The sequence below is a fragment of the Artemia franciscana genome, chromosome 21, assembly GCF_032884065.1.
Source record: "Artemia franciscana chromosome 21, ASM3288406v1, whole genome shotgun sequence".
Taxonomy (NCBI): domain Eukaryota; kingdom Metazoa; phylum Arthropoda; class Branchiopoda; order Anostraca; family Artemiidae; genus Artemia; species Artemia franciscana.
Window position 1 is genome coordinate 16,250,039 of NC_088883.1, and position 12,628 is coordinate 16,262,666.

A 12,628-nucleotide genomic window follows, 5' to 3' on the forward strand; every position below is an offset into this window, starting at 1 on the left:
CCAAAATTTTCACATTTTCTGGATATTCAATCAACCGGTTTGTTAATTATGAATTCCGTAATCTAGCAAAGCGGTCGCCAAGCTCTAGAAATTCATCGACCACTAAACGTGTCATATTTATTTGGTGGACCCACTAGAATCAATTTGGAAAAAAAGATGCTGTAAATACATCCATACGTGATAATAAGAAAAGTTTTAATATAGTTAATAGGAAATACACATAAAGGTAAAAAAATTTATGCATAGTAATTATTTGAAAAAAGAGTTGATGATTTTAGTGTAAAGATTGCTATTTTTTATTTGACATCATGATGTTGAGATTCGGTTTTAATGATGTTACTGCGAGACAAAGAGCTGCATCTATTTCAAGCCGAGAGAGGTGCCGAGTTTTAATTACTGTCACAGATGAAAATATTTTTTCGAAAAAATATGTAGTTGAAAATGGAATCAAATTTTCGTAGCCTTCTCACTCAGTAATGAGTATTCAAGAGACCCAAAAATGAGCTCCTCATAAAGAGGACCTGAATTTTAATTTAAGACCAAGGGAGCCGGCGAAAAATTTGCCGGGAAGGCAAACTCCAAAATATCAGCGGTGGTTGGGTGACAGGGAATACATTTCAGGAAATTTGTTGGTAGGAATAAGTATATTTTTAAACACTTTTAGGGAAAAAACTCTCAAATAAAACGAGCGATTAAATTACATGCAAAATGAAACAAAATACAGTAAATTTCAAACGACAAGGATTCCTGGAATCTTAAAAGAAAATCAAACTCAAACCAAAATTAAAGAAAGATTTATTACTTCCGTAGATTATAACAGATAGACTTGTCTTTCAGCAATTTTTTACGCCTTAGAATAGTTTACAGAAGGAGTAGAGATACTCAACAAGAGCTAAGAGCTCATATGGCACTTGTGACGAGGCAAAAAGAGCTAAGAGCCAAGAGCTTATATGGTATGAGCTCTAACAAAATTCTAAGAATCAATAGATTGATTTAAAAGGAAAATCAGAGGCTTAATGCCGGTCAGGATTTAATATAAGAGCTCTGAGTCACGATGTCATTCTAAATATCAAAATCCATTAAGATTCGATCACCCACTCGTAAGTTATAAATACCAAATTTTTCTAATTTTTCCTCTCCCTTTAGCCCCCCAGATGGTCGAATCTGGGAAAACGACTTTATCAAGTCAATTTGTGCAGCTCCCTGACACACCTACCAATTTTCATCGACCTAGTTACGTCAATCACGTATCAAGGACATTTGCTTATTCTATCCACCAAGCTTCATCCCGATTCCTCCACTCCAAGTGTTTTCCAAGATTTCCCCCTCCAACTCCCCCCGATGTCAAAAGATCTGGTCGGGATTTAAAATAAGAGCTCTGAGACATAAATTCCTTCTAAATATCAAATTTCATTAAGATCCAATCACCTATTCGTAAGACAAAATACCCCAATTTTCACGTTTTCCAAGAATTCTGGTTTCCCCCTCCAACTTCCCCCAATGTCACAGGATCTGGTCAGAATTTAAAATTAGAGCTTCAAAGCACAAGATCCTTCTAAATATTAAATTTCATTAAGATCTGGTCACCCTTTCCTAAGTTACAAATACCCCAATTTTCAAAATTACCCCCCCCCCCCCAACTCCACCAGAGAGCAGATATGGTCCGGTTATGTCAGTCACGTATCTTAGACAGGTTTTTATTCTTCCCATCCAGTTTCATCCTGATCCCTCCGCTTTAAGTATTTTCTAAGATTTCTGGTCCCACCAACTGCCCCCCCCCCCCAATGACGCTGGATCCGGTTGAGATTTAAAATAACAGATCTGAGTTACGAGGTCCTTCTAAATATGAAGTTTCTTGAAGATCCGATCACTCCTTCGTAAGTTAAAAATACGTAATTTTTTCTAAGTTTCAGATTTAAACCTCTCCCCCCCCCCAATAGAGCGGATCCGGTCCAATTATGTACATCACGTATCTAAGACTTCTGCTTATTTTTCCCGCCAAGTTTCATCCCGATCCCTCGAATCTAAGCGTTTTCCATGATTTTAGGTTGCCCCACCCCAAACTTCCCCAATGTCACCAGATCCGATCGAGTTTTAAAATAAGAGCTTCGAGATACGATATCCTTCTAAATATAAATTTTCATTGAGATCCGATCACTCGTTCGTAAGTTAAAAGTACCTCATTTTTTCTAATTTTCAGAATTAACCCTCCTCCCCCCTCCAACTACCCGAAAGAGAGCGGATCAGTTCCGGTTATGTCAATCATGTATCTAGGACTTGTGCTTATTTTTCCCACCAAGTTTCATTCCGATCCCTCCACTCTAAGTGTTTTCCAAGATTTTAGGTTTCTCCCTCCCAACTCCCCCCAATGTCACCAGATCCGGTCGGGATTTAAAACAAGAGCTCTGAGACACGATGTCCTTTTAAATATCAAATTTCATTGAGATCCGATCACCCGTTCGTAAGTTAAAAATACCTCATTTTTTCTAATTTTTCAGAATTAACACCCCCCCCCCCTCATCTACCCCAAAGAGAGCGGATCCGTTCCGGTTATGTCAATCATGTATCTAGGACTTGTGTTTATTTTCCCCACCAAGTTTCATCCCGATCCCTCCACTCTTAAGTGTTTTCCAAGATTTTAGGTTTTCCCCTCCCAAATCCCTCCAATGTCATCAGATCCGGTTGGGATTTAAAATTACAGCTCTGAGACACGATATCCTCCCAAACATCAAATTTCATTAAAATCTGATCAATCGTTCGTAAGTAAAAAATAATTCTATTTTTTCCGAATTAACGGGCCCCCCACTCTCCCCCAGATAGTAAAATCGGGAAAAAGATAATTTTTAATTTAATCTGGTCCGGTCCCTGATACGCCAGCCAAATTTCATCGTCCTAGCTTACCTGGAAGTGCCTAAAGTAGCAAAACCGGGACCGACAGAATTTACGATTTTGATTTTATAACGGCCATGTAAAATGTAAGTTTTTCAAAACAGGACAATCCCCCACCCCCTCCCTGGAACTTAAATCCCTTATATATTGAGACATTAAAAAATAAAATAGCGAAAGAAAAACAAAATTTAAACTTACTACTCAGATGTCAAAAAAAAAATTTGGTCATAAAAGAATCTTATCAAATAGTTAGTGATAAAAAAAAAAAAAAAACCTGGAAATAAAAAGTGACTTGGATCAATATTCACCAAAACTAAAAATAGAATTATTATGACAATTCCTACACCGGCAGTATTGGCTTTTTATACTGATTCTAAATATATATAAAATTCTTTAAGTTTATTGTTACTCATCCAAAACCAAAAATCTGAGAAAATTTGCCCGATTTTTGAAAAAAGGTTCAAGGTTCTTTTATTATAACCAATATATACAAAATATATGTTTAGAAACACCCCTAAAAAAGCAAGCGATCTTGTTGAAAATCCCCTTATTTGATACATCATATCAAAGAACCCTAACATCGAGATTTCCAGCTCCAATCTTCAAAGTGTAGAATTTCGCTTTTCAAACAGTTCGTGGTAACGAACTGTAGTAAGGAGCGACCCGGCTCAATAGTAACCAAAACTCTAAAAAATTGAATTTTGATATCAATAGCTACATCAAAAGAATCGCATTTTAATGCTGATTTTAAATATATAAGTTTCATCAAGTTTAGTCTTACCCATCAAAAGTTACGAGCCTGAGAAAATTTGCCTTATTTAAGAAAATAGGGGGAAACACCCCCTAAAAGTCGTAGAATCTTAACGAAAATGACACCATCAGATTCAGCGTATCAGAGAACCCTACTGTAGAAGTTTCAAGCTCCTATCTACAAAAATGTGGAATTTTGTATTTTTTGCCAGAAGACAAATCACGGGTGCGTGTTTATTTGTTTTTTTTTTTTTTTTTTTTTTCCAGGGGTCATCGTATCGACCAAGTGGTCCTAGAATGTCGCAAGAGGGCTCATTCTAACGGAAATGAAAAGTTCTAGTGCCCTTTTTAAGTGACCCAAACAATTGGAGGGCATTTAGGCCCCCTCCCACGCTCATTTTTTCCCAAAGTCAACGAATCAAAATTTTGAGATAGCCATTTTGTTCAGCATAGTCAAAACCATAATAAATATGTCTTTGGGGATGACTTACTCCCACACAATCCCTGGGGGAGGGGCTGCAAGTTACAAACTTTGACCAGTGTTTACATATAGTAATGGGTATTGGGAAGTGTACAGACGTTTTCAGGGGGATTTTATTTTGTTTGGGGGTGGGGCTGAGGGGAGGAGGCTATGTTGGGGGATCTTTCCTTGGAGGAATCTGTCATGGGGGAAGGAAAATTCAATGAAAAGGGCGCAGGATTTTCTAGTATTACTATAAGAAAACAATGAAAAATAAACATGAAAAGTTTTTTCAAATGAAAGGAAGGAGTAGCATTGAAACTTAAAACGAACAGAGATTATCACGCATAAGAGGAGTTCTAAAAATACTTCAGCATAAAGAGCGAGGTATTTAGAAGGAGATAAATACCTCGCTCTTTATGCTAAAGTATTTTTAGTAATTTCAACTATTTATTCTACGGCCTTTCGGATTCAGGGGTCATTCTTAAAGAATTGGGACAAAACTTACGATTTAGTGTAAAGAGCGAGGTATTAACGGGGGTACAAACCCCCTCGTATACATAATAAAAATATAAGATTATGAAAGTTTGTTACGTAAGTTAATTCTTAAGTTACGTATATTTTTTACTAATAAAAACGTTCGTTAAAAATTAAAAGTTCTAGTTGCCTTTTTAAGTAACCGAAAAATTGGAGGGCAACTAGCACTCCTTCTCCACCCCTTATTTCTCAAAATCGTCTGATCAAAACTAAGAGAAAGCCATTTAGCCAAAAAAAGAATTAATATACAAATTTCATTTTAATAATTTATTTGCGGAGAGCCAAAACCAAACATACATTAATTCAAAAACGTTCAGAAATTAAATAAAAAAAAAATATTTTTTTAGCTGAAAGTAAGCGACATTAAAACTTAAAACGAACAGAAATTACTCCGTATATGAAATGGGTTGTCCCCTCCGCAATCCCTCGCTCTTTACGCTAAAGTTTGACTCTTTGCCACAATTCTACTTTTTAAAACAATTAAAAGCTTTAGCGTAAAGAGCGAGGGATTGCGGAGGGGACAACCCATTTCATATACGGAGTAATTTCTGTTCATTTTAAGTTTTAATGTCGCTCCTTACTTTCTGTTAAAAAAATTATTTTTTTTTTATTTAATTTTTCAGAAGAAACATCGTCGATGCAAGTTTTTTTTTTTTCAGGAATGTTTGTATCAAACAGAAGGTCAAAGATAATCGGGAGGGAGCTCATTCAATCGTAAATTGAAAGCTAATCTTAAGTGACCATACAGATTAGGTCAGGGGAAAGTCTTGTTTTCTGCCATTTTAGGGCCCCAAACTATGACTTTATCCCAAAGAGGACGAATTTGCAATCAATTTAAAATTCTGAGAAGCTAATTGATTTAAAAGCATCAATAACTATATTTTAGGCTTCCCAGTTGCAAGTGAAGTAATGCAACACAGTGGCAGTACTGGCTTCAACCAGGTTGGTTCGCTTTATTTGTTTACGCTACGTTTGGTGATTGTAATTGCGTATCAGCTATAATGAGAGGAAGTAAGTAATTGTTTAGGTTAAGGGTAGGATAGACTCCTAAAAAGAATATTTTAATGGCAAAACTGCTTACTCTTCATGAGATTTCAGTTAAATATTGAAAAAGGTAGGGCAGGAGTAAGAATGAATTAAATTACTTCTCTATACAGCTAAAATGCTACATTCCCATATCTACCAGCACAGAGGTGGAAAAGACAAGGAAAATCATCATCAGCTCCGCCAGGAAACTTTTTTTGGATGGGAAATTTTGAAATTTTCATCTGAATTGAACTGCCCAGAGGATATTTTTCTAGGGATGGGGATTTTCCCTTGGAGGTGGAGTCAGGTATTCTGGCATTGTTTAAAAAACGATCAGAAATTAAATCTAAAAAACAAGCTTTTTCAACCCAAAGTAAGGAGCAACATTAAAACTTAAAATGAACAAAATTACTACGTATATGAGGCTGGTTTTCCCCTCCTCAACACCTCGCTCTTTACGCTCAAGTTTAAATTTTTTCCAAGTTCTTTACAAACAACTCTGGAAACACAAGGGTTGTTTAATTAGAACAACAAGTAACATTTTTTAAAGTGCCGAAAAACTGTAGCGTGATGAGCGAAGTGCTGATGGGGCAACCGCTTTCATATATGTAATAATTTTTGTTTGTTTTAAGTTTTAATGTTGGTCCTTATTTTCAGTTGGAAAAACTTGTTTTTTAGGTTTAATCAAGCTTAGAGACAAACATTTTTCTAATGGCAATGGAAAAAGTATGTAAATTGAAGTAAAAGTATATAAGAACGAAAAAAGTAATTAATTACAAAAAAATACACAAAACAATAGCCTACTTACAAAAACTAAGATATATACATTCAGCATTCAGTTCTGTTGAGCAATGCCGAAGCGTTGAACGGATATTTTTTAATAATATACAGTTTTGAACTTGGTTATCAAACACCAAGATGCTTAATGCCTTTAAATTCAATTGTTTACAAAAAGCAATGTATTATCAAAGTTGTTTGTTAAAAGTAAAACATCAAAACTAAAATTAAGAAAATCAAATAAAAATTTTTAATTTTATATTTTTAATCTAATTTTGAATCTCAAAAACCAATATATTCGACGCCTTTAGACTTCATAACTGTAAAAAATTAAATGTTTTTCAAAGTGACATCCTGATAAATACAATCACTCTTGGAAAAAAAGATAATAAAAAACAAAAAATGTATCCGTTCAGAGGGAAAACATATATATCATGGCTTCATATATCAGCTCATGGGTACTCCTGCAATGTAAGCAAAAGATGACGGCACATTTTTATCGAAATTACCCCTTATCAAGTTGTTTTCCTTGGTTTTCTATAATTCTACGAACTTTCTTGTGTACTAATAACTACACTAATTATTAATAAACAAATGCATATTTAGGATCACCCTAAAAAGCTGATTCTTTGATTAAATGCCATTAATAGTTATACTCTTATACTTTCGTTATTGACAAGGATCTTATTTACTTACCATTAATTACTGTAAAATAAATTTGATTTTTTTTGCTCCCACCAAATCATATAGAAAAAATGTTTGTGGAGAACTGGAAAGGGGTCACTTGGTCACAAATTGAACTTATATTTTCATTATTAAGGGTAAAAATCTATTGGCAGGCAGCCAACATCGACGGTTGATTTCCTGCTCTCCCATATATTCATCAACCTTTATAAACATTTGTAGAACTCCATCTACCATCCGAGCTTGCCAGAGTGACATTTTCTTTCGAAAAGCATCTATCTTTCTCGTAATATAAAACATCCTTAAGTTGTCCTTGCAAAGATATTTAGTTCATTCAACAGAGAAAAAAATAATTGCCAGGTATGCTAGCTTGGCTACCCACTCATCATCAGAAAAGAGTCCTTGAAATTTCTGACTATTTTGCTGCTGAAAAAATAATCTAATTTCCTCACGCACGACAAAAAGTCGGCTCAGTATTTTGCCTTGTCCGTAGCGCGTTGGTATGATCTTAAAAGAACACAAATCAAAAAAATTCCCTCACAAAGGGAATCTCTTCTCGAAATAATCCCCCTCCGAGGAAAACAAACTAGCTCAGCCGGTTTTGTAACCATACAAAGGTCAAATTTTAACAATGTTAACTATCCTGCGGTTTTTATATAGCGCAACTATAATGAATTGATCAAGTACGGACATTGATAAATTACGCAGCCAAAAAGAGGAGAAACAAATTAAAATGTAATAAAATAGTGTTCTTGTTTCATATAATCCCTAAAAATAGTGAATAAATCATCAAAAAAGTTTCGTATGGACTGTTTTCAAGTTTAGATTTGTTGATAATTGTAATAACAGTGTGATTTTACTTGTCCTATCTTTCACCGACTACTCACAATATTAGCTCCTTATCAGTTACATTATCACTTTTATATATATTACAGACTTCCAACATTAAATCGGTTGATTTTATTTTTCTATTCCTTTTTTAAATTCCGTATTATTGACACACTTTGTAATATCAATTAATGTCGACATAACCTACGTTAATTTTCTTAAATCAACTTTAAAATGATAAAATATGAAGATTATACACGATTTATAACACCATTTTCTTACTATTTCAACTCTCTCATCTTCACTTTGAGCTCCAGCTGTAGAAGTGACTATAAATTCACTTTCGGATTTGAAAGAATCAATGTACTGTGTGTGTTGTTTTTATACCAAACTGTATTTGTAGCTGTACTTCTACACAAGTCATAATAACACCTTTATAGATGTTGTCATGCCAGCATTATGAACAGATTCGGTAGTTTTTACATTCATAGAGCCAAACAGATTGACAACACTGGTTCAATAAGAACGCCAAAAAGTAAAAAAAAAATTGTCCAAAGGGATCGAAAAAATACAAATAAAATAATAATAATGAAAAAAAAAATCCAGATAACAAACCCACAGTCAGCAGTATAATCCATACAGGTAAATAAATTATTTCGTCAAAAAGAAAATTATATTCAGTAATTCTTTGTTTGATAAAATAGCTTCACCTGCAGAAAGCATTGATTATCTGACTGATTGTGCTATTTCTACTTTTACATGAAAAAAAAAAAAAAAAAAAAACTATTACTAAGAAGGATCCGAAAATCTAAGACTTGGATGACAAAATTGAAGATCGATAATTACGAAAAGGGAAAACTTGCTTATCTAGTTTATGTGGATTAACATTTTGTTGTAGAATCACCATAAACAGAGTTTTCTAATAGTTCTCATAAGGTTCAACAGAAATCTTTACTCTCATTTATATAGAGCAGAAATTTATTTAATAATTTTCATTCCAAAGGCGTCAATTTTTTTCCTATAATCAAAGCATTTAATAACCCTTTTATTTTCTCATCAAGAGTTTTATTTCTCATTACTACTACTACTTCTACTACTAACAAGTCTCTGTATCATCAAACCGATTGAGACCAACACAGCTGCGCACAGTCCTCCTCCATCCCAATCTATTCAAAGCATTCCTCTTTACTCCCTCTTCAGAGATTCAAATTTTTTACATCCCTCCTTAAGACCAATTCCTGTCCCATTCGGGGACGACCTGATTTCGTTTGGACCTAGACGGTTGGCCGACAAGGACGATCTATGGCAATCTGTCATTCTTCGTCCGCAAAATGTGTCCTAGTCATCTAAACCTTTCTCTCATTATAGTCCAAGAAAGCTGGATAGAACCACATGTTTCGTATGATGTTTTATATACGGTCAGTCAAACGAACACCCAAGCTAGCCCTAGACAACACCTCCGAAAAACATCAAACGAATACTCCTTCGTTTTCTGAAGCGACCATGCTTCCAAACCCTACTTGACCACTATCTTCACCACTGCTTCCAATATTCTAATCATGGTTGGCTAACTGATCTTCCTATACTTGTAAACTTTTTTCAACTATGAAAAAAAAAACCTTGGACCTTGACCATTCTAGTTTTTATATTTTCACTGCACTCAACATCTTTATTAATAATACAACCCACGTAAGTGAAGCTATTCACTCGTTTGATCTTTTCCATACCCAACATTAACTCTTCTCCTTCATTTAGTCCTAGTCTAAGCGACTCAGTCTTCTAAAAATTAATTTCGATTATTAAAATCGATTATCCCTGAATTCTTTTTATTATAATTTATCTAATCTTTTCCATACTCGATCACTTTGTTTTTAAATAATATGTCAGAAAAATTTAACAGGCAAATTCTGTGAAGTTAGGATATAAATGTACCTGTTCAAACTTTATAATCACAACATGGTCAAAATACATCGTGAAGTTAAAGAAGTGGTTCCCAGCCACTTCCCTTAATAACACATATGTATGACTAGCTGCATAGGTTTGAATGCAAGATGTATATTTATTTTTAGATGAAGCTGATTTCTCTATGCAAACCTTTGAGAATATCAAAGGGCTCAGAAGAAGTATCAATAGAAGAACAAGCTGAAATCGGTTTGAAGATTAAAGCATTTAGGTAATAGAAATAAATGAAATGAGAAAAGATGAAATTTTCACGATACAAGTTCTATCCTTCTATGGCTACATAAAGGTCATTTGAGGACTGATTTACATACCAGAAATCAAAACAAGAAGCAAATCATCTGAATCCAATCCTTCTATCATTTTAAGTGCTTTTTGGCTTCCTTTTAATGAGTCTTCATCAGGGAGATTGCCTTTTGCGCCAAAGAATGTTGTTATATTTTCCCAGTTGTGGTAGTTAAATAGCTCTTCCTCTTGCTTAGGCACGAGAGCGATACCACTTGCTATGTTCTCGTTCCCAATAATTTCAATAGTAGCTTGCATCATCTCTGATGCAGCTTTTCCAAATCCTAAAAATATAAAAGAATAGTCGCTTCTAAACCAAGAACAAATCATACATGGTCAAAGCATATCAGCTCTCGCCAGTAAGTTAGTTTGCCCGGCGCATGCATATTAAAATCGAAAGCCCTTTTCCCCGACTGAGGTGCAGTTTAACTTCATAGAGTTTTTATTTTCATTTATGCGAATCTATTAGGGAAAGTCAGTAAAACAATATTATACGAATTTGTTAAGAAAAGAACAAAGAGATCTTTTTGATCAGAGACCTATAGATAATAGACTAAAACGATTGGGGGGCAACTAGCCCCCTCCCAGGCTAATCGATTGGGGGCAACTAGCCCCCTCCTAGGCTCCTATTTCCCCAAAGACATCCGATAAAAACTTGAGATAGCCATTTGAATCAGCATAGCTGAAACCTCCAATAACTATGCATTCGAGGATGACGCGACCTTCCCCCCCCCCCTTCCATAGTCCCTGAGGAACAGACTAAACAGTAAATTTTGCAATTTACCTTTTATTCACTTTGACCTCTTCTCGTTCCAAGATTTTTAAATAAACAGATTATTTCATTTTCTAAGAGCCTCACACCAGAGCCTCATACAAACATACAGGACATACAAAAAATAATCGAAAGGAATCGCGAGTTCCTTCCGTCTTTGTTTTAATTTGTGCAGGGTTTGAGTGATTTTCTCGTCTTTTTTTATGCTGTTTTTAGTATATGTTAATTTGTTTAATCTTTTTCTCTCTTTCTCACTCATTGATAGAGGCTTCCGGATATGAAGCCGAAATATACTGATATTCATTAGCGTTTGTAAAAAAAATTTCTCTAAGTTCACTGCATATACAAAAGTTTTACCTGTATTGATAATTTCATTTTATCTTACGCATACACTGAGATACAGTGTGGTCTAATAAATTCTTTATGGTCCATACTTTCTTTAAAAACAACAGAGTTTGAACCTCAGCGCTTTTTCGCAATAAGTCAAAAGTGACAAAGAATAGAAAGAAGAAGAAAAAAGCACAAAAAACAAAGTGTTTATTTTGCAACGTAATTTAGTAAGGGATCAAGCCCAAAACGAGCAGAAATTACTATGGATGAAAAGCTGAAACTTATAGAAGTAGAAGTTTAAATGAATAACGAAACCAAGCATTAAGAAAAATTAGGTTACCATGAATAAGGGCGGCGTTGCGGCCTCTAAAACTTCCCAAATGGATAGAGTGTCATATGTTTTATTGAAAATAAAATGCGTTTGTTATACATTTTTTTCATTATAACACTGAAAAATTAAATAGTACTAAAACTTCTAAAAATCCTTTGGATTTATTTTAACCCCTGCCCTTGGGTTACCTTTTGATCATAAATAGTAATTTTTTGAATAAGTTAAAAATAATTAAAAATTGAGCATTAAAATAAAGCACAAAATTGTCAAAAAAGTTGCTAGGCCACTCGAGCATATGTGGCGACTATTCATGGTTTGAGCTTGTGGATGGATGCAGGCGTATGTCAAAAAAGCCTTGAAGCTGACATAGTTGATAATAAAACATGTACAAAGGCTGTATCTTGAAAAACTGACTACAAAACTGAAAGTGGATATTGGCCAGACACATAATGTCTAGCTGAGAGGCATTACTTGATACGGGACAAGATAATAGCCTAAGCTTAGACCCTTGTCGAAATAAACTATTGACAAGATGGAGATAAGGTTAATAAAATAAACCAATTTGGATTTAAAAACACGCATTAAGCAAAAGCTGTGCATGAATTGGTCAAGAAAAGTCAAAAATACAGTTTGAAACTTTAGAGGCTTATATTAAGATAAGGTTACGCAAAAACATAGTCTGTGGACTAGTTCCCATTTACTTGACAGAAAATTGATTAGAGCTTACCAAAAAGATGGACTCCCTTGTCAGGAAGAATCATTTCACAACTATGTGATTCTTGAATAGAATTTACTCTAAGCGTTTTACTGTTCCTGGAGAGACACTCGCTGATCAACCTTTGGGGTTTTACTGCGGCTATACCAGCCATAAATAGCTTTCTTAGCTCATCCATAATCGCTCCTCTTTCAACAACTGAAATATAGAATTATATCAGACAGTGGTTGATGAATAGGTCCTTTCTGCTACTTTGAAAATCACAAAAACATATGAGGCTGAACA

General features: G+C 34.6%; 1 protein-coding gene and 1 long non-coding RNA gene across 4 annotated transcripts in view; one reads left to right on the forward strand and one right to left on the reverse strand.

The window, feature by feature from the left end:
• LOC136040840 (uncharacterized) overlaps window positions 1–12,628 on the forward strand; it is a 199,615-nt gene that overhangs the window by 134,053 nt on the left and 52,934 nt on the right. The gene's annotated exons all lie outside the window — the stretch shown is intronic.
• The window catches only part of LOC136040955 (glycerate kinase-like), a 46,555-nt gene that overhangs the window by 23,314 nt on the left and 10,613 nt on the right, over window positions 1–12,628 (reverse strand). For all 3 annotated transcript variants that reach the window (XM_065725408.1, XM_065725406.1, XM_065725407.1), the window contains 2 exons: window positions 12,356–12,541; window positions 10,225–10,479 (listed from right to left, as the gene is read on the reverse strand). In XM_065725408.1, coding sequence (XP_065581480.1) covers window positions 10,225–10,479; window positions 12,356–12,521 — 421 coding nt within the window. In that variant the 5' untranslated portion in view covers window positions 12,522–12,541. The remainder of the gene's footprint in view (window positions 1–10,224; window positions 10,480–12,355; window positions 12,542–12,628) is intronic.